This window comes from Papilio xuthus, unplaced genomic scaffold (assembly GCF_000836235.2).
Source record: "Papilio xuthus unplaced genomic scaffold, Pxut_1.1 DF828952.1, whole genome shotgun sequence".
NCBI classification, from domain to species: Eukaryota; Metazoa; Arthropoda; class Insecta; order Lepidoptera; family Papilionidae; genus Papilio; species Papilio xuthus.
Genome location: NW_013529697.1, coordinates 3,299,491 through 3,320,986, shown reverse-complemented (window position 1 = coordinate 3,320,986; position 21,496 = coordinate 3,299,491). Strand labels below are relative to the sequence as shown.

The window sequence follows — 21,496 nt, the reverse complement described above, 5'->3', positions numbered from 1 at the left end:
ATTTATTCAAACTTACACGATAGTGATTTGTTTTTAGGATTTCGAATCTGAAGATTGCAGAAAACACATTGGCGCAAATATTTTATACCTTAACAAGATGTTTAAGTTCTTTGTTTCTTAATTTAAATTTAATTACAAATAAAATGTAAGGGATGCGATTATGTACATGTGTTTCGGAAGTAAAAACCCATAGTCACAAAACAATTATGAATCAAACAGTGAAGAAACATCAATCTGTGTTAATGGCAAAGTTGCTCATTTTTTATCTTATGATTGATTTAATGCATTTACATTTAAGGTCCAAGGAATAGAAGCTAGCCAAATTTGAAAAAGCATATGCAAATATGGTATACTGGAGCTAGGTAATTATAAAATGGGTATAGGATATATCTGATATGCTTGTTAGAGGTACTTTACGTAGTAAGTCGGTACTATGCCCTTTTTGCACCGGATATTTTAAGAACATACGTCAAATAGTTGAATGCAAACATTACAACGTTCTTATTTGAATAGCGGAGGAGTGTTTTGTTTTAGTACTCAAGAGATTGACGAGAACATCTCATGTCTCAAGGTGAAGTACACGTGTTAGGGTAATGTTCTTTTATAGATTCTCATTACCAACATACTAAAAGCAATATCGACATGACTTCCTTTCCCTTTTATTTATTTCATTGTTAATTAGGCATTATTGTAGTGTGAGTTTATCCTACTAAAACTTATACAGCAAATGTTATGTTACATTAATTCGTGAGATGTATTCGAAAACTTCAACTAGTCTCCAGGCTAGTGACAACCTTACCTATCAATAACTGTATCGATCATATTGTTGATAGATGCGTTGCTTTACTTTATGAAAAGAAAAAGAAGGAATACATGAGAAGAAAGGGTAAAATAAAATACGATTGTCATGTGGCACATCACTCTATAGAAGAAAATTAATATTCGAAGTAAATACGAGTAAGTATGATGAGATGACGTTGTCTACATTCTTTTTAATTGCTTGACGCCAAATTCCCATAATCGTTGAGTTTCCTCTGATCCTATTTTCGTAATTACGAGTGGGATTTTTTTAATCGCAGTGCAGGGACAATGGCTTGCGTCAGCGCGGTCGAGGAACAGCTTCCGTTCGCTTCTTCATGGCCCTCGGAGCTTGGCCAGCGAGTGGGAGAGCGGAGTTTGTATATAACGCGCCGCCGCCGACCCATCCACAAGCAGTTACCGATCAGCTTCACTATGAAGGTAACACAACACACAAGAGTAATACTTACAATATATAAAAATATATTCTCAAGTGTGTCTCGATAGTGATTGTCTTGAGATAACTCGAGGAACAATCGGTTAACTAATACTTGTGTAATCGTGTTTTACATTATTAACATATTTTTAATTTTCTCACGCTATAGTTATTTTTTTATTAAAACTTAAAAACGTGTGTGTAAACTTCATATTTCACAATAAATTTCTTTACTATTAAAAAAGGCTATCGAGAAATGCAAGGATTGTGACATTACATTCAGATTTTTTAACTTCTTTTAATTGTAATGTTTTATTTCTTGTACCTTCAATTACATTTTTTGTAAATTTTATAATATTAAAAAGACTGTTTTGCTAAAGTTACATAGTAAGTTAGAATGACTTCACATAATAACTAACATTTATGATGGTATTTCTGCAAACTGCGACTTTAACTGTCACAACTCTTCAACCTCATCATGAATGAAATCAGGGATTGGAATTAAAAAAAATATACCACCTACATCGCGCAATGTTAATTTGATTTATGCACTTTTTCTGTTAATTGGATTTTCTCTATAAATGTACCCACCTAATGTAATAATATAGTACGTAGCGTCATTCTAACCTAAATAGATAGTTAAAAATGTAAAACATTTCTTTATATTTTGGCAGAAATATCATTGATAATAATGTTTTTCCAGGTATTCGTGTGCTTGTTAGCATTAGCAGTGGTCGCGAAGGCCGGATATATAGGCGGCGGCGGCGGAGGCTGGTCGGGCGGTGGTGGCGGCGGCTATGGCGGCGGCGGCGGCGGCTACGGCGGCGGCGGCGGCGGCTGGTCCGGTGGCAGCAGCGGCTGGTCAAGCGGCGGTGGTGGCGGCGGCTTCGGTGGCGGCCATGGCGGCGGTGGACGTAAGACAGACTATTTCAGAAATACTTGACATGAAATCCGATAATTCTGCTATTTTAATAGTATCAGAATAGTAGCTTGATCGTGGTATAATAGTAACCTACTGAAAAATGTATTTCAACCAGTTTACTAGGATAAATATTACTTTAGTTCTTACAAGTTTTACAGTACGATACAGTAAATTATTATAATAATTAACCAAAAAGAAGTTATTATAAGTTGTATTTATATTCACAGAGGTGAAAATCATCAAAATCATCACCACCGGCGGAAGTGGAGGTGGCGGTGGATACGGTAAGAATTTTTTTAATTATATAGTTGTCATAAAAATGTTAAATCCATTTATTTCCTGAAAAGTTATCTACAGACATTAAAAGTAGTGTCTGTAATCAAGAGGAGTTATCATTAAACTGTCGTAAAACCTGTTAACCGCGCTAACACATTAAGCTATCTATAAATATGAATGGATGTTACATAACGGAGTGTACTGCACAAGTACTGGCGATCTTTCTTCAGATCAAAAGCTTAGGTTGCTGTAATGCAGGAAACAATTGCAACTATGATCTAGGTCATGTCGGTGGAGCTTAAACGCCCGACATTTTGCTAATCCATCAGTTTACTAGTTTAAAAGCATGTTGTCTCTCTTTCATTCTCTTTGGATGAAAAGGGATAACAATAGGTTTTCGTGCAGTTAGGCCAAAATACTATCTTGAAAGTAAATAAGCTTATTATTATTTATGTAGAATACATCGGATATAATTATTTTGAGCACGGATAAAATTGTTAGTAAATTGTACACAAGAGAGGTCAAAAGATCGCTGTAGACTGGGGTCATCCGTTCACTCATCAGTACAGATTATGCAATGCCGTTATTACGCGCCAAAATCGACCATATTTTTTCTCATATTTGTAAAGTCGTGATTAGTGCTCGGTTCAAGGTTTAAGGTAATATTCTTTTGTGTTATTGCTTAATGTGATCAGTGTTCTTTTGTTAAGAACACAATTTGATTTTATAACTCTTAAAGAAATGTAATACGAATAAATAAAAACGAACTTCTGAAATTAGTAATTACCAAAAATAATGTAGACTTTTCTAATACTCTCTTAATGAAGAATGCAAGAGAGCACCAGTTTTATGGTTGAGTGTATTATAGGCGGCGGCTATGGCGGCGGTAGCAGCGGCTGGTCAAGCGGAGGTGGAGGCGGCGGCTGGAAGCTTGGCGGAGGCAGCAGCGGCTGGTCTAGCGGAGGCGGAGGTGGTGGCTGGAAACTTGGCGGAGGTGGAGGTGGCGGCGGCGGTGGCTGGAAACTCGGCGGAGGCAGCGGTGGTTGGTTAGGCGGTGGTAGCGGCTGGAAGAGCGGCGGCGGCGGTGGCGGTTGGTCCAGCGGCGGTGGCTCTTCGGGCTGGTGGTGATCTTCTCTATAGTACAAATTCGAATTAATATATTAAAACATATCAACCTATTATTGTGTTTTATATTGATCAATCCATCCCAATGAAACCACAACGTCCATGCCCTCACTTCAACCGCCCGAATAAAGAAGTTGATCGATGAAGCATTTTAACAGTTAACAAGTTTATTTGTATTGAGACAACATTATTTTAAAACCTTTTGAATGACTCATCGTTGGTTTCGAAGACCAAAATCCTGTATTAAACACATTGTTATCTCTGTTTTGCCAAGGTATTGAGAGAGATGACGATTTCTCTCAAATCTTGCAAATAATAAAAAATTTGAATGGATGGTTCACCGGATCTCGCTGAAATGGCACAGATGTAGTAGTAGAACATACCCTACTAAGTTTTATTTTAATACCGCGCGGGCAACAGCTATGATTTACACAGATTTTAGTCTCGGAGACAATCAAAATTATTTTACTAATAATGTAACACCACGTTAAGATCAATATTGAATACTGAAGCACACTTTACACATAACTGCAAGTGTAATTAAATCGTCATCTGAAAATGGTATTGTTGTGTAAATAAATGACAGATTTATTAAAAAAAATATATTTCAACATACACGTTCAACTTAACAATACATCTTACAGCTAAAAAGTAAAGCACGATGACCTTGCTTTTTGGTTTATTTTATGCCTCTGTGTTTATAAAAAAATAACTTGTCAAAATCAAAAAGCATTATTGGAAGAGCGAAAATTAAAATTATTGAGATATTTAAACCTAAATTTGGTCCATATAAAATAAGATGACAGGTGATTCTATCACCATTCTGTTGGTCAAACCTTCTCGGTATTAAGGATTTCATCCTAACATTGTACAGGTTGCTTAAATTATACTACAACTATACACAATTCTAATGTGTTCTATTCTAAAAACCTTAACATAAGTAAAAATATACTTACAACATATATCTGTAATATGCAATTTCACTTTCCTTAATCTCACAATTTTCACAAAATTACAGTATGTCTGATGAAAATATAAACAGAAGTTATATTGAAATGGTCACAAACTTTATATTAGATAATGAATGAATGAGCAGTAGAATTTTATTAGAAAAAAAATAATAATTAAAAGTATAGCTTAATACATTAAATTACTGGTACAAATTAACTTTCACAAATAAATATATATTAATTATAATTATAGTATATGTACATTAATTAATTATTTAAAATATAATAAACACAACGGTAATAACCGAGTATTCATGGTTTACCATAGATCATTTCAAATATCTTTGCACCACAAGGACATTAAGGCGCTGTGTAGAAACTTTGGACAGAGGTAGATTACAGGCTGGAATATCTTCGATTTATTTTTTCACGTCACCAGGACATAGTCTCAGCCTTCACCAATGTACATAACTTTTGCTGCCACTTCGTCAGTTCATGATTCTATGCAGCTTTTTTTGAAGAACAAGCAAAATCCTGAGTTATGGGCTACAATATAAATCTTCACTCAATTCATTAATTATTAATAACTATTCTGTTCCGAAAAATAAATGTTTTACTTTTATTAAAATTGCATTTTACCGGGAAAAAATATAAATGTATATTTTCATAAAATACCCGCTATTCAATAAAATAACTATACAATTTATAAAAACACTTTGATAAATATGAAGAAAAAATTACTTTTCTTAAGAAATCTCATAAGAATTGTAACTGTTTTCCTCAAAAGGATCCACTTATTATTGCCCAAAGAAATATCAGGAATGTAACATTATGTTAGTTCGCTTAGAAGAAAATTTAGTAATTACTTTTATAAATTAATAAAACAAATCATCATTTCTTTAGTCCTTGTTTCTTCCCAAGTTTCCGCCTTTTAATCCTGTTTGGTTCTAAATTCTCCTTTTCCGACGAATTGTTGCTATCAACTGTTGGGCGACGCGCCGACCTCCTCACTCTGGTCTGGTAATCTGCAGTCTCCATTGTAGACAGTATACCTTCCCTGAAAATTGCAATGAAGATAAGTAAATACTAACAGATTTTAGGGTAAGCAATACATTGATTAGCCACTAAAAATGTTATGTAAGAAAGTGAACTTCCTCCTTTCTAGACATCCCCTCTCTTGTCAAGTACAGTTCTCATCCTTTCTATATAAGAAAAGCTACTGCGGATTCTGCCACTGTTAATTGGTGGCACTGTATGTGATAACATCAGGTGATCTGCTTCATTGCTGGCTAAGATAAAAAAACTTACATGTCATTAGATCTGTGAACATCCACAGAAACTTTAATAGGACCACTACAGTCCATATCATCACTGTCAGAATCATTTATAACACAATGAGAATAAGAATTATCAGTTATTCCAATGTCTCTATCAATAATGTTTTCTTTATGAATGTCTGCATGTTTGTTTACATCATCTACAAATAAATCTGGACTAGAAATGTTATCATATGAAGGAGATAAGTGCTTTGGTTCAACACTGACATGAATATCATCATCTGTTTGAGTTTCTATTGAATGTTTGGCAATTACTGTATCATTATGGTCTTCATCTTCTCTTAAAACTGTAATAGTACTGGAAATACTGTTTGTGTTAATAGTTATTGATACATTATTTGAATTTAGCCTCTGATTTTCTGTTCTTATACTTCCAACATCATTCTTTAAGCAAAAATAACATGATTTAAAAAGATAAGACTTTTTATAATAATAAACATTTTTTTGTTTGATACTGTATGGTTTTACCTCATCTTGAGGTTCAGATAAAGCTTTTAGTTCTATGCTTTTTGGGATGTCCTTAATATTATAAATTGATTCTTTATTATGTTCTTCTACAACTTTTAGCCATGCATCTTTGTCTTTATCAACTTGTGTGTCTTCTATTATAATAGTATCAAGTTCAACATCAGTATTATTTTCATACTTACTACAATCAGTTTCTACTTTTGATGATTTCTTGTTAAAATTAAGGCTGTTCTCTGGTTCGCTTTTATTTTTTGCTTCATTCTTATAATAGTTTAGCAAAGAGGGACTTAATACATTCTTTGAATTTTTCTTATTTTTAGAGTAGTTCTTTTCTTTTTTTATTTTCTTTGATTTCTTATTCAAATCATTTTCTTGATTATGCAGTTTAAGACCTTTTTTGAACTTATTTTCTCTATTGGTTCTAATTGAATTATTTACATTGATATCTGAAAATGGTTTTCTTACTGGTTTTTCCACATTTTCATTTTTTTCAAGCCATTTTTGTACTAAATTTATTCTAGTGTTCATTGTTGTGGAATGCGAGTTATTCAATCCCTCACCAGCAAAAAATGAAGGTACTAAATTTTCCTTGTCATCACTTGTTTGAATGTTGGAACTCTTTCTTTTGTTATAATATTTAACTGAAGCTTGAATACATTCTGGGAATAATTGATTTTCAATTCTCAATTTTTCCGAAAGTCTGTATCTCCTGTATACTGAGAATAAAAATTGTATATTGGTAAAATTTAATTCTATACTAATTTTACCAAGTAATAAGAATAGATAAGAATATAATATTTACCGTCTATATTAAATGCTTCCTGAAATGTACTTAGAAGATTTGATACATTTTGCACAAGTTGCCCCTGAACCAGGTCAACCACAGGCTGTGTTTTTGTACTATTAATACAAGTTAAACATTCATCCGCTACTATTACGCATTCGCCACATATTATGTGTCCGCAAGAATATCGCAGTCTATCACCAGACAGTTTATCGCTACAAATATAAAACAGATGTCAGTTGATAAAACTTTAGCAAACTATTTGCGAAATTGCAATAAATCTTACCAGACGCCACAGCGATTATTGTCTGCAATAGTTTTTACGTGTTTAACTACTTCGTCTATATTAAAATGCGCTGTCATATCCCTAAGTAAACTTTTTAATGCTAACTATAATTATTGACACCATTATTTACAACGCAATATTCAAAATTTAGACATATCAGAAACAAAACAATTACACGTCATAAACCTTTTTGGCCATTCATGAGAAGGGAGAGGGAAAAGGGGAATGATTCCGTGGTCTATGGGTGAAAAGCACAGAATAAAATTCGATATTTATGGTCAAAAACCAAAAGCGCTTTGTTTTCAGTGCGAAGGGAGCATTATCAATCTCTCATGGAGGATATAAACGCAAATACGCTTCAGCCGTTTTTTTTTACTTTTGGAAAGTAGGCACACCTTTAAGCCTATTAAACAAGTAACAATTTGGTATATCTAGTTTTTGAAATAAATTGGGACTTTACTTTTATATTCCACACACATTTATCGTAGAAAAAAAGATTCCGTCAAAACGTCGAAGAAGGCATTAAATGCATAACACATCAAAATCTCATTGCATACAAACATTCTGATATACAAAATTAGAGTTCACGTTTATTGGTGTATTTACATAGATCTAGAGTATTCAATATGAAGGTTTATAAACGAAAGTACCAGTAACACACTTGAAGTAAACAAAGTAAATGTAAACAGGTTCAAGTGGAGTAGATTCACTACCTATTATTACAGAGCGAAAGGAAATTAAAACGCAACAATAAAATATTTTAATAAATTTATTAAAATATTACATTTTTAAACCAGCTTTGTCCTGGTAAATTCACGCAAGTGTTAAACACTAACAAACAATGCATTATTATAAAATCATTTATATATAGGTACGATTTGTACATGCAAGGGACTAATATCCATAATGAAAAATGTACCCAGAAAATAAAACAATGTAGGTTGAAATATTGGCAATACTAGAATTTAAATTATTATAAAAATTAACATAAATATTAGTTTTGTAATCATATTACATAGTAAAAGTAAATCATAAATGCAAACATTATTTAAAATTATCACTACACATTTAACTTATCACCAAAATTATGAAATGTAATAAAATGCAATAAATGTATTAATGTTACACCCCAACCAGTTGCACACATTTATATCAGAATTCCAAGAATTATTATTAGAATACTATTTTGAACAAATATTTTTTTTACTTTTGTGGAATATTGAAGCTTCTAACGATGGCGGATAAAATATTTAATCTTAATATTTAATTTCACAATTAAATGCGCTAGTGGGATGACACCACGTCTATAGTTAAGTACTTCCACTTGTCTCTAAGACCTAATGAGTCCATAGGGTAAATATTTAAACATTTCTATTAAGAACAATAAATTTCTATATTTATTTGAACGTATTTGTACATTACAACAAAATCGAACGAATGTAATTGCCATTCGACAGTCTTTTGCAGCCCTTTTGAAGTACACTCTCACAATATTTACGCGCGACATGTTTGAACGTAGTGCATTGGGCGATTAGCCACCACTCGTTCAGCCGAAACGGAAAATAGGTTTTCACTCCCACAGCAATGCGGTTGTAAACCTATTGTCCCATATACAAAGATTTGTCGCGTATATTATAATAATTAACATCACAGATATTTACAAATATAAATTCAGTGTATTGAAAATGTGCGGAATGTCAGCACTATCACCATTTTAAAAGTCAATAAAAATATATGACTAACAACAATGAAGGAGAAACCAACTCAATTGTATTAACATAGTCTTAAATGGAACAAGTTGTAACAAACAAGTGCAAAAACAAGTTGTATAATTGAATTCAATTTTCAGTGAATATTTTTTTAGCAATTTTATGCTATTATAACAATGTGTCAGTTTGAAAAAAAACTGAATGCAAATTAACTGATAGGCGGCACTAATAGTCTGACTAGGAATATAAATTATTTTAATACATTGCTAGGTTTTTATATTCATAATCAGACATAAAGTGTGATTAGATTGAAATAAATAACAAATTGATTATCAATTTTGTAAATATGGCTCTTATAGACTTATAAGTTTAAAATTCAAACTTAAAAACTAACTTTTCAAATACTAAAAGATTGTCATGCCGCTACGACTAATTTATTAAATAATTATAAATATAATACTTATTATTAAAAGATTTCTTCAATCGATATAAATTGTTCATGGAAATAGGGGGAGGTAAATTTTCAGCAACATAAGGCACGGTTGCCTTGTAACTAGTTTAAAAAACCATACTATCTCATAAACTAAAACAAAAATTAAACACATTATTTATCACAGTGGTGAAATTACGCAACTACTAAGAAAACATTAGGTGCTATTATGTTGCAATGACGTACATTTTTTTTAAGTAAAAATGTTTTATAAAAAATAATGTTTTGAAGAAATTTACATTTACACTAAATTTTATATTAAGCCAGAGATGCCTAGCAGCACCCATCGGCTTGCTTGAAACACTACATATAGCAATATATCGTCAAAATCTAAGGCCATTGACTAACCCTAAAGCCTAAAGTAGGAGAGGCCTGTGTCCAGCACTGGCCTACGACAGTTTTAAAGAAGACTAAAGTTAAGATTTGTCCAGATTAATTACATTCCTATGAATTCTTTCTAAGAAAAACTAATGGAAATCCATGTCCAACTCCAACCTAAATCCATTCAATACAGAACATACCAAGAAAAAAAAGAACATATTTTCTTATATATTTGTCCCCTTATTTACTTACCACCACTTCCTCGGTATGAGTAATTATATAACATTAATTTAAAAAGCTTTTTTGAACCAATGACAAAGGCACAGCCACTAGAAATCATAATAAGTTGCTGAATAATTAGCAAAATATTATTTTTGTAGTTCTTTTACAAACATTGTAAAATAATATTTTTTTAATCAACAAATATAATGGCAGCACCTTATTTTGACTCAGGATGAATTGTGCTTTTTAAACTGTGTTAAAATGTATTAACGTTCTCGTCGTGCCCTTTTAGCTCTTGCAGTTGGCGCAGGTGTATGATCGTCATCATCCCTTCGCTTCGTCGGTGCCTGGGGCCGCTGCAGTTGACTTTGGGCAGTTAGTTGAAGCTGTAAGGCGTGCGTATTTAATCTCTCTGCCAGTAGTAATGGCTTAAGTGCTGCCATTTTGTGACTATACAATGTTACACGTGGTCTACTATTAACAGCAGCCGTTAACTGTTCCCGAACACTCATTTCTGTGTTATCTGAATTATTATTCCATTGATCATTATTTTTCTGCACATGTGTATCTTCAGTATCTGTTTCCTTTTTCTCCTCAGGTGTTTCTGGCTCCTCACAATCAGGGCTGCATATGATATGCACTTGTGCCCTTACTTCAGCATCAAATTTAGATATAGTGCTAACAAGGGGCTTTGCCCATCCTATATGTAAAATGGGAGTTTGACTACCCTCTTCCCACTTGCATATGCCATCATAAAACCTTAAATCAAAATTTATAATCGGTTGCAGTTAAAATTTACAAAAAAATTATACAATTCATCCAAACCTTGACATTAATAATAATAATAAGTTTTAAAAGAACTAACCTTAATAAAGATGAAAAGCATTCTGGATCTTTTAAAATAGACCTTGCCGAATGCCCTGAACTTTCAGCTTTCATAAGCTGTGGAATTAGTTCATTTGCAATCTCTGCAAATTCTTTGTATATTTCTTCATCATCACGAGAATAGTTGTAACTGAAAAAATGTTTTTTAATTATGCAGCTTAGAAAATAAGATTTATGAATTAATAAAGACATTAAGAATTAAAAATATAAACTCTAAAACATTAATAGTATTATTATGAAAAGTTAAAATTAAAAAAAATTACTTACTGTCTTATTACATCACCAGCACAAGCCCATGCATTAAAAGCTTCCTTATACATCTTATGTCGATGATAATAGCCCCCTTGGAATGTGTAAGGATACACATGTCTGTCATCATAATATGTTCTCGCAGATCTGATGGCTTGCACATAAAGAGCTGCTGAGTCTGGCCTTACAGGCTTACTACCATTTTCTTCCAATATCAATGTGTCTTCTGTACTTTCAGAGCAATTTGATATTCTCATATATTCATCCAAGTCACCCAAATTTCCCAAAGCCATTGGATATGCATCTAAATGACCTAAAACATTCCATCAAATTATTATTTATTTTATTTCTAATACTAGTAGTAAATAAGAATATTATTAACAATTTTAATGATTTACAAATTTTATGTACTTAATTACCATACCAAAATCATATAAGAGCCAAAGAAGTCTATGTTGCATTTGAGCCACTTCATGGACATCAATTGTTGGTGTTAAAGTTGGATTAATTGATGAGACTAATGCAGCCAGTTCCATCATGCGGGTACAAACAACAGGTTTTCCAGCCACATACAACCATGAGCGAGCTGATACACCATCACCCACTGACCGTCCCCTTTTGTCTTCATTACCTTTGCCATGCCATGTAACCTTTAAATCACAATTTTGTTAAAATTAATGGTTTTATCCTTATATCATCTAAAGATAAGTTTATTTAAAAATGTTATGTACATATTTTTCCAGCAGCAATTGAACATAAGTCTTATGCAATGATTGTCTAGAAGCTAGTATAAACCTTTTTTTAATACAAATTTTAAATTAAAACAAAATTACCTCAGCCGTATCTATGCCATCTTTTCCAAAAACCACCCAAGCGTGATCTTCTGATAGCGCGAGATGTACATCCTTTTTACTTAAAACTTGACATCCCGCTGTAACTGCAAAGGCAACACCAAAGCAATCGAGTTTATTTCCAGTTAAAAAACTGTAGACTGATTGAAGATGAGCTCGGTCCTTGTAATAACTTCGAGTCAAAGAATTCCACACGACATCTGCTACTCGCTTAACCAAGTCACGAGTTGCAAATTCCCCATTAAGTAACTTGGCGTCAACACCTGCTCTCATCAAAGATACAAAACGCTCATAGAGAGATTTCACTTCCTCCCATTCTATGGAAGGAAATTTCATTTTAATAAACTTATTAGTCGCCAAATTAACATCTTTTTCGCTGTTTTTCACATTGGTTAAGTTGTTTTCCACCGCTCCCACTATGATAGAAAACAAGGCAAGATCCGGTTCTTTTTCACTGCGCAATTGATCCTCAAAAATAGTACAAACTTTTTTAATGCTGTCTATAGGGAAAAAATGTTTATATTCCAAAATGTTTGACATTATTTATATTACATTATTTTAAATAATTACAGAAATAAATTTATTTTGCATACACAATAATATTTCGATACGCCGGTTGCCACAGACAAAATATAAAAGTTAAAAAGTAAAAACACCACACAAAAGCTAGACCAAGGAGAAATGTTTTTATTATAATTAAGAAGAAATGTATTTATTGACATTATTAGAAATTTAGGCTATAATTTCTTGGTTAATGTGTGATAGATATTAAGACGAGTACATTATTTAATAGTTTTTTTTGTTATAAGCAAACGTTTTCCTGGTGGTTTTCAGGTGGCAATGATACAATGTTTTAAAAACTCTAAAATTTTTATGGTTCTTGTCATTGTCAGCAATTGTCAATGTCAAATGCCAATAAAATTTAATATTTACTTAATCGCGTAAAAGTTTGAACATGTTCTTTGTATAATACATTAATTATATGAAATATAAAAATTGTATTTGACAATAAATATTTTTATAATTTAAATTTTATTAGTAATTATTACAGACAAATATTTTCATGGATTGGCATTAAATCATTAAAAAAATTGATAACATGAACAGTACCAGCGAGAACCATATTATACGTTATCGTAAAAAATATAAATATATGAAAAAACGAATTAAAAGTCTGATAATAGTAAGTTTCATCATATTTTACCATCTTTCCCTTTCCACTTCTTTCTAATATGGAAAAGATGGGAAGAGGAACTGGATTTAGAGGAGGTGATGCATGGGAAGGAAAAAAAATTATTCTCTTTCCATGCTTCCCCTCCGATATCAATCGAAGGTAGGTAATGCATCGGTAATTGCAGATTCTACGGATACCGGTTGCTACAATTCTTTGATGAATTCAAGTGGCTGCTTGCTTGTTTGCCACCTTACTTCATGAAAATAAGTATCTAGGCCCCCAACCTTAATAAACATAGTAGGTATCTCAAGAATATTTTGTTTATTTTTAGGAAAATGCAGCATTATGTGATGAAGTGGCCAAAATTCAAGAAAATATACTTATTGTAAAAGATGAACGAAAGTTTTTACTGCGTAAGTTGCTAGATTTGGAAAATGAATCTGAAACACAACAAAGTAGATATGAAAATATTACTCATAATGGTTCAAAGTCTAAACCCAAGAAAAGACGAAGTCTTGAAGATGGAGGGAAAAACACATCATCTAATGCTTTAAGCTAATGAAATTCAGTATGTGTTTTATATCAATACTTGGACATAAAAAGTTGTTCAATTTTATTTATATAAATAAAATTAAAACTTATTGTTTTTTTTACCTTACTAATGATAGATTGAATATTAACTAATTTTTTAATCCCCCACCACAGTGGGCTACAGCTTTGGCTTGCTCTATAAATCCTCTTCTTGCCCAAGCCAACATAATTCTGTGAGAACCTACACCCACATTAGTTGGTTCCTTTTTGAGTAGAGGGGTTAACCTAAAAATGTAAATGGCTTTTGGCAACTTTCAGCATTTTATCTAGAGTATAAATAGAACCTAGGGCCACAATTACCTTCAAACCATGAATTACCTATATAATGATTTAATTTAACTAACCATTGTTAGTTTCTGATGGCATTTCTATTGTCCTATAATGTATAACATCTGAATGCTATTAATCAATGTATTAACCAATTGCAGTTTTACTGTCCAAAATCTTTTTGGCAAATTGGAAAAACAAAATAATAACCAAAAATTATTCATAGATTTTTATAAAGTACACATTTGAAGATAATGCAATCTTACATTTCTAATATGAAAAACTGCATGTTTGCATTGAATTGGAATATATCTTAATAATGTCTTATGTTTGCAATAATATAATTATTACATATTTTGAAACTACACACAACACTGATATTGGTAATTATGGCTATAATGATATTATTAGAATTCAAAATTGATTACATATTTCGCTGCATTAAGTGCAGGTTTACTCCAAAAAATTGAGATACATCAAGAATATACTTCATTAGCATTTTTACATTAGAAATATTCATTCACCGACGTCTTCTTCGCCTGCAAATGACAAAAGTTGACTACTAGGCTTTTGTCTCACTCGGTTTTTTCTCTTTTGACTCTTACTGTCAGGTAACATTGTTGGTTTTAATTTAGCTTGAAAAATAACCTTTTGGCTTAGATCAGCTTTTATTTCATTTTTTTCTTTGTCTAATCTTTTTGTCTCCGCTTCTGCCTCCTCTGCAGTAAGATCTCCGTCTTTCAAAACAACAACCTGAGGTTTCTCACTTTCTTCGTCATCAACAAAATCCTCATCCCTATTTTCCAATTTATCAAACTTATGATTTGTATCGTCATATCCTGCTTCTTTTTTTAGCATTTTAAGGAAATGGGGGTCTTCTGGTTTGATGTAGCTAACATTTCTTTTTCTGTTCATATTCGAGACTGAACGCGAAGCGCAGCTTATTCTAAAAAGTTATATTGTTTTAGATATTTGCAATAATAATTTAATACTAAAACAAATTAAAAATCATAAGATACTAAGCTAAAGTCGTCATTTATCATAAGTGCGGACATTTAACATAAACAGTGGAAGATTGCTACTACTTTACTTCGTACTTACATTCAAAATATTAACAGTATTGTAAATTGTTCAAATTCTACACATATACGTGTTAAACCTTTATATTTCAGTTGGTAAATTTACAGATAGTCATATAATATTTATGTGAATAATGTTGAGTGATTGAAAATTCTGGAGGAAACCTTGAAAATATCAATAACACGCGAAGTTCGTACGTGTTAAAATCAAAGAGTAGATAAAGTTAAAAAGTCCTTAAAAATAATAATAAATGCCCATTTTACACATCTTAGTTTATAGATTTATAGGCAAAAATACGATTATATAAACTACGCTAACTGGAAACATCCTCTTTGAAAATATGTTCTTTATCTATCTATCTCCTGCCGAAAACTTCCTGTAAAGTGAAATTTTTTAATTTTCCAAAGTTTTTACTAAGCCTCTTTAAACTAAAGATTAGTTTCTAGAAACCTACTCACAACAGAAGATTAATTTTGCTATAGCATTTAAAATATCCCCAGTTTTAGTAATTTTATTACACAGTCATACATTACACAACATACAACCAATATACAACAATAATCTATGCTTTGTGCATAGACTTAACGACGACATGTATGTTAGCTTTTCAAGCTTCACGAAAACAACGGATTAGTGTGAATGGAAGTGCAGTTGGTTTATTACGCCGCAAAATAGATTTGATGGTAAGTTATATCATGCATATTAAATAAAATAAGTTATAAGATTATATGGCATCAAATATTTTCGAATCGCCTAAAAACACAAACGTACATTTCGACAAAAAACGTCATTGATAATCGTACGGGGTGTGTGCTCGATTTATAATGCTTTTTATTTTAATAAGTATTCATTTATGTCGCTAAACCGAACAACTGTTACATTTGGAGGAGTTCTACATGTTAAAGATTATCAATGTTATTTTTGAGTTACTTAAGTATACTTTATAGGTTATGGCTTGTTTTGTCCTTTCTAATTGTACGTTTATTTCTTTCAGTATGTCATGTTATATGGAATGAATGTGAATAATTCAGGCAATTTTTGATTTTACATAAGGATTTTGAATCAAAACAAAATTTTCTACAAGCATAAAAATGTCGGCACTAGAGCAGCAAGCCACCAAGCTACTGGACTTTAATCAAAAATTGGATATCAATTTGCTGGATAATATTGTTGGTTGCTTATATTCTTCTGTTGGAGAACAACAGCGTATTGCACAAGACATCCTTACAGCACATAAGGAGCATCCAGATGCTTGGACTCGTGTTGATACAATACTGGAATACTCCCAGAATCAGGAAACTAAATACTATGCTTTACAAATTTTGGAGCAGGTAATACAAACACGATGGAAAGTTTTGCCAAGGAATCAGTGTGAAGGTATCAAAAAATACATTGTTGGATTGATAATTAAAAACTCATCGGACCCAGTAACCATGGAAAATAATAAAGTGTATTTGAAAAAACTCAACATGATTTTAATACAAGTTTTGAAAAGGGAATGGCCCCATAACTGGGAGACTTTTGTAAGTGATATAGTTGGAGCATCCAAAACGAATGAGAGTCTATGTCAGAATAACATGGTGATATTAAAGCTGCTCAGTGAAGAAGTATTTGTTTTCAGTACTGGCCAACTCACTCAAACAAAAGCTAAGCATCTCAAAGATACCATGTGTTCTGAGTTTAGCCAAATTTTTCAACTTTGTCAGTTTGTTCTGGAAAATTCACAAAATGCACCATTGGTTGATGCTACTCTGCATACTCTTTTAAGATTTTTGAATTGGATTCCGCTTGGCTACATATTTGAAATGAAATTAATAAGCACTTTAATTTTTAAGTTTTTGAATGTTCCAATGTTCCGCAACGTCACATTAAGTTGTTTGACTGAGATAGCTGGTGTGACTGTCAGTAACTATGAGGATCAATTTGTAGCCCTATTGGTGCAAACAATGGAGCAACTGGAAGTGATGCTGCCTCGTAATACAAACATAAGAGAAGCCTATGCTACTGGGAGAGATCAGGAACAAATATTTATACAAAACTTGGCCCTATTCCTTTGTACTTATTTAAAAGAGCATGGACAGCTTATAGAGCGAAGAGGTTTAACCAATACCCTTATGGATGCTCTTCGCTACCTCGTTCTGATATCAGAAGTAGAAGAGGTAGAGATCTTTAAAATTTGTTTAGAGTTTTGGAATGCATTGGCTACTGACTTGTACAAGATAGCGCCATGTTCTCATTCAGGAGGATTGTATAGCCTTGGAAAAAGCATGGGCCGGAAAGCACTATATGCTGATGTGCTGAGCAGCGTTCGTTACATAATGATATCTCGAATGGCAAGACCAGAAGAAGTTCTTGTAGTAGAAAATGAAAATGGTGAAGTTGTCCGAGAATTTATGAAGGATACTGATTCAATTAATTTATATAAAAACATGAGAGAAACACTTGTTTATCTTACTCATTTAGATTACCAAGATACAGAACGTATTATGACAGAGAAACTACAAAATCAAGTCAATGGAGCTGAATGGTCATGGAAAAACCTTAATACACTTTGCTGGGCTATTGGTTCGATATCTGGAGCCATGATGGAAGAAGATGAAAAACGGTTCTTAGTTGTTGTGATTAAAGACCTTTTGGGGTTGTGTGAACAGAAGAAAGGCAAAGATAACAAAGCTATTATTGCCAGTAACATTATGTATGTTGTTGGGCAATATCCACGCTTCTTAAGAGCCCATTGGAAATTCTTAAAAACAGTTGTAAACAAATTGTTTGAGTTTATGCATGAGACTCATGATGGCGTTCAAGATATGGCTTGTGATACTTTCATAAAAATAGCATTAAAATGTCGACGTCATTTTGTCACCACTCAAGTGGGTGAAGCGTGTCCATTTATTGAAGAAATATTAAGTACAATCAGCTCTATAATTTGTGATTTACAACCATTACAAGTGCAGACGGTGTATGAAGCAGTTGGTTACATGATAAGTGCACAGGTGGACCAGGTTGCTCAAGAACAACTCATTGAAAGGTACATGGTTCTTCCTAATCAAGTATGGGATGATATAATATCACAAGCATCCCATAATGTTGATGTTTTAAAAGATGCTGAGGCTGTCAAACAGCTAGTAAGTATTCTTAAAACAAATGTGCGTGCTTGTCGAGCATTGGGACATCCCTATGTTGTACAACTTGGAAGAATATATTTAGACATGCTTAATGTTTACAAAGTTATGTCTGAAAATATCAGTCAAGCTATCACTTTAAATGGTGTAGCAGTAACCAAACAGCCCCTTATTAAGAACATGAGAATAATAAAGAAAGAGACTCTGAAACTGATAGCAAGTTGGGTTTCTCGATCTACGGACAACAGTATGGTGTTGGAAAATTTTATTCCACCTCTTCTTGATGCTGTTCTATTAGACTATCAGAGGACAGCCGTGCCTGATGCGAGAGAACCAGAGGTACTCTCTTGTATGGCTGCTATTGTGTATAAACTCGGAGGACACATTACTTCTGAGGTACCGAAAATTTTTGATGCTGTTTTTGAATGTACATTGGAGATGATTAACAAAGACTTTGAAGAATATCCAGAGCATAGAACAGAATTTTTTTTGCTGCTACAGGCAGTCAATACTCATTGTTTCAAAGCATTCCTGAGTATACCACCAGCACAGTTTAAATTAGTTTTGGATTCCATAATTTGGGCATTTAAACATACAATGAGAAATGTTGCCGATACTGGTCTTCAAATATTATTCCGATTGCTTCAAAATGTTGAACAACATCCTCAAGCTGCACAGAGCTTCTACCAGACATATTTGTGTGATATTTTAGAACATGTGTTCAGTGTTGTTACTGACACGTCACATGGTGCCGGCCTGACAATGCATGCCACTATTTTGGCGTATATTTTCTCCTTGGTGGAGGCTGGCCGAGTCACAGTTCCTCTGGGACCTACTCCAGATAATGTTCTGTACATACAGGTAACTAAAATTGTAATTTTCTCCAATTTTGAGCATGTGTTAACTTACATTTACTTTGGACTGATTTAAATTTAGGTATTAAAAATTATTTTCATTGTATTTATGGTAGTATTTCATAATCTTTCTAGTTACCACCTTTTAGTTAGATTGCATAAATGTGGGTGTGGTGTAAAATAACATTTTTTTTTTTAGGAATATGTGGCAAATCTTCTGAAAACTGCATTCCCTCATCTATCAGATAATCAAATAAAAATAACTGTGGAAGGACTGTTTAATTTGGACCAAGATATTCCAGCATTCAAAGATCATCTAAGAGATTTCCTAGTTCAGATTCGTGTAAGTATTCATCAAGTCAGCTACTGTAATTTAGTGTTTGACTCATTGGCCATAACATTAAATGAAATTCTTAAAATTTGAATTTAAAGATGATACATTATTTTGGGTATAGTTTGAATTTTAAGTGTGAATATTTATTATCACCAATAAGATATCAGATGCAAACATATATATATTACCTCTACATGGAGTGTTTCATACAAGTTTGATGTTTAATTGTAAGATGATTTTCGCAATGTCATTGCATGACACGAATGTTAACTAATAGGTATAATGAAAAATGTTTCCAAAAAAATATATTAATCAGAAATTACTTTTAAACCAATCAAATGTGGTAAAGGTTAAATAAGATTAAATATAATTGCATATAATTAAACAATTTTAAGTTGTTAATGTGTTTAATTGGATAATATATTACTTAATTTATTTCGTTGTCCATAACATGTTTGTACTAAATCAGGAAATGCACATTTCAGGAATATACCGGTGAAGATGACAGTGATCTGTATTTAGAAGAGCGGCTGTTTGCTCTTCGTCAAGCGCAAGAAGAGAAGCGAAGGGTGCAACTGTCTGTACCGGGCATCCTCAATCCTCATGAATTACCTGAAGAGATGCAAGATTAATGTCAAGTAGACTTAGTGGTCAGGTCTGATAAGCTAATAATAACAGTACATTTAGCATAAATAATGTAGTAAAATGAAATAAGAACAATTGCACATTTTATTCATATGATTAATAATAATTTTGTGTTAAAATTTTTGCGCCAAATTTTATTTTTAACTAATTCGGAATAACGAGATTTAATTATTCTCATGGAAATACATTTCGGAAATAAGTGTTAAGTGGACTGTTGTCATTAAATTGATCTGCTACTTGTGCAGTTTTAACAATACCTTGTTATGCCAGTTGTACAAAGGTCGCTTGGAACAATGCTAGATGATGAATGCAAGGGAAAGATTACAGAACAAGTCTTTTCAGATAAGGTATGTGGAGCTAGCACAAGGCAAATCAAATGGCCTTTATTTAACATAGATATACAGGAACTCACATCACTCTACGTTTGTCTAAAGAAAAACGTGAACATTAACATTTTTTGTTGTCAAATATTCTAGAATTAATAGAAGAAGATGACTGTGATGGTAACCAGTGTGGAATTTTCAACATAATCACTACGGAATCTGAGTATTATCGAGTAGGTTCTAGGAAAAACTTTGTAAGTGAATCGCTGTTAGTAACATTTTTTCTTATGATTTATTATTAAATGTTATCTGAACTAACTTTCATAATGGTTTAGTAACATAACCATTCTTGGTGGGTTTCCGAATGCGTTTTGGGTCCGCTTAACTGTCTTTCAATTTGTGTTTTCAATAAACAGTTAAATAAGAATTTGTGTTTCAATGATTGTTGCAAAATAAAGGCGATCGCGACTCTTCAGACTAGTGTTTTTTTATAAGTTTGGCGTTAGTTTATGTATGTTTCCATCAAGGTGCTTGAAGCTTACCCATATTAAGGTTGCATGTTGACCCCACGCAGATTCTGGATTTCTTTGCAGTTATGTGCAGGTTGCATCACATAATTTAACTTCTTTTTTATAGTATAAGGTAGTAACGAGCAAGCGGCAAATTTTTTAAAATGGTGAAGTGGCCACTGACTAAAGAATCCACATTTGCAGATGCGTTGCCTACCTATCATTGTCATACGAGAAAACGCACAAAAAGAGGTTATTTCATTTTACTATGCGTCCCCTCCACCGCAAAATCCACCTCCTCTTTCCCATCTCTTCCTCATATGAAAAGGGTGGAAAGGAAAAAGGGCCAAAATTAGGTCTACAGGCAAACTCAACAGACGAAACGCGCAACTGCTTGCTTTTTTTTGTGGTCGTAACCGATCGAGCAGCTATACGGATATCTATACGCCCATATTTACAAGGATCATGTTAACGGAAAGTACTTATTT

At 32.7% G+C, this 21,496-nt stretch overlaps 5 protein-coding genes across 5 annotated transcripts; 2 read left to right on the top strand and 3 right to left on the bottom strand.

The window, feature by feature from the left end:
* Positions 1–151: 151 nt before the first annotated feature.
* On the top strand, positions 152–3,610 carry CPG15 (cuticular protein glycine-rich 15). The gene is made up of 4 exons (XM_013319850.1): positions 152–1,239; positions 1,938–2,148; positions 2,384–2,440; positions 3,301–3,610. The coding sequence occupies exons 1-4, from the start codon at positions 1,090–1,092 to the stop codon at positions 3,558–3,560; spliced, it is 678 nt and encodes a 225-aa protein (XP_013175304.1). The 5' UTR covers positions 152–1,089; the 3' UTR covers positions 3,561–3,610.
* Positions 3,611–5,187: 1,577 nt separating this feature from the next.
* Positions 5,188–7,597, bottom strand: LOC106123934 (uncharacterized). The gene is made up of 4 exons (XM_013320353.1): positions 7,383–7,597; positions 7,115–7,311; positions 5,816–7,028; positions 5,188–5,564 (listed from the first exon to the last, which is right to left on the bottom strand). The coding sequence occupies exons 1-4, from the start codon at positions 7,457–7,459 to the stop codon at positions 5,399–5,401; spliced, it is 1,653 nt and encodes a 550-aa protein (XP_013175807.1). The 5' UTR covers positions 7,460–7,597; the 3' UTR covers positions 5,188–5,398.
* Positions 7,598–8,792: 1,195 nt separating this feature from the next.
* Mnn1 (menin 1) lies at positions 8,793–12,685 on the bottom strand. Its single transcript, XM_013325435.1, has 5 exons — positions 12,092–12,685; positions 11,683–11,908; positions 11,277–11,571; positions 10,990–11,139; positions 8,793–10,883 (listed from the first exon to the last, which is right to left on the bottom strand). Exons 1-5 carry the CDS (start codon positions 12,647–12,649, stop codon positions 10,391–10,393), a joined length of 1,722 nt encoding a protein of 573 aa, XP_013180889.1. The 5' UTR covers positions 12,650–12,685; the 3' UTR covers positions 8,793–10,390.
* Positions 12,686–14,380: 1,695 nt separating this feature from the next.
* Positions 14,381–15,409, bottom strand: LOC106125455 (uncharacterized protein KIAA1143 homolog). The gene is made up of 2 exons (XM_013322671.1): positions 15,243–15,409; positions 14,381–15,087 (listed from the first exon to the last, which is right to left on the bottom strand). The coding sequence occupies exon 2, from the start codon at positions 15,054–15,056 to the stop codon at positions 14,658–14,660; it is 399 nt and encodes a 132-aa protein (XP_013178125.1). The 5' UTR covers positions 15,057–15,087; positions 15,243–15,409; the 3' UTR covers positions 14,381–14,657.
* Positions 15,410–15,641: 232 nt separating this feature from the next.
* On the top strand, positions 15,642–20,926 carry emb (exportin-1 emb). Its single transcript, XM_013322638.1, has 4 exons — positions 15,642–15,904; positions 16,216–19,204; positions 19,397–19,540; positions 20,017–20,926. The coding sequence occupies exons 2-4, from the start codon at positions 16,313–16,315 to the stop codon at positions 20,161–20,163; spliced, it is 3,183 nt and encodes a 1,060-aa protein (XP_013178092.1). The 5' UTR covers positions 15,642–15,904; positions 16,216–16,312; the 3' UTR covers positions 20,164–20,926.
* Positions 20,927–21,496: the final 570 nt, after the last annotated feature.

Bases quoted from the DNA above. Each gene is read 5' to 3' on its own strand.
- emb (XM_013322638.1), top strand. From the start codon at position 16,313: ATGTCGGCACTAGAGCAGCAAGCCACCAAGCTACTGGACTTTAATCAA. The intron at 19,205-19,396 runs GTAACTAAAATT...TTTTTTTTTTAG, and splicing joins ATAATGTTCTGTACATACAG to GAATATGTGGCAAATCTTCT. The intron at 19,541-20,016 runs GTAAGTATTCAT...TGCACATTTCAG, and splicing joins ATTTCCTAGTTCAGATTCGT to GAATATACCGGTGAAGATGA.
- CPG15 (XM_013319850.1), top strand. From the start codon at position 1,090: ATGGCTTGCGTCAGCGCGGTCGAGGAACAGCTTCCGTTCGCTTCTTCA. The intron at 1,240-1,937 runs GTAACACAACAC...ATGTTTTTCCAG, and splicing joins CGATCAGCTTCACTATGAAG to GTATTCGTGTGCTTGTTAGC. The intron at 2,441-3,300 runs GTAAGAATTTTT...AGTGTATTATAG, and splicing joins TGGAGGTGGCGGTGGATACG to GCGGCGGCTATGGCGGCGGT.
- LOC106125455 (XM_013322671.1), bottom strand. From the start codon at position 15,056: ATGAACAGAAAAAGAAATGTTAGCTACATCAAACCAGAAGACCCCCAT.
- LOC106123934 (XM_013320353.1), bottom strand. From the start codon at position 7,459: ATGACAGCGCATTTTAATATAGACGAAGTAGTTAAACACGTAAAAACT. The intron at 7,029-7,114 runs GTAAATATTATA...TTTTATTCTCAG, and splicing joins GGAAGCATTTAATATAGACG to TATACAGGAGATACAGACTT. The intron at 5,565-5,815 runs GTAAGTTTTTTT...TGCAATTTTCAG, and splicing joins GTTCACAGATCTAATGACAT to GGAAGGTATACTGTCTACAA.
- Mnn1 (XM_013325435.1), bottom strand. From the start codon at position 12,649: ATGTCAAACATTTTGGAATATAAACATTTTTTCCCTATAGACAGCATT. The intron at 11,572-11,682 runs GTATGGTAATTA...GGAATGTTTTAG, and splicing joins TTGGCTCTTATATGATTTTG to GTCATTTAGATGCATATCCA. The intron at 10,884-10,989 runs GTTAGTTCTTTT...TTTTGATTTAAG, and splicing joins TGCTTTTCATCTTTATTAAG to GTTTTATGATGGCATATGCA.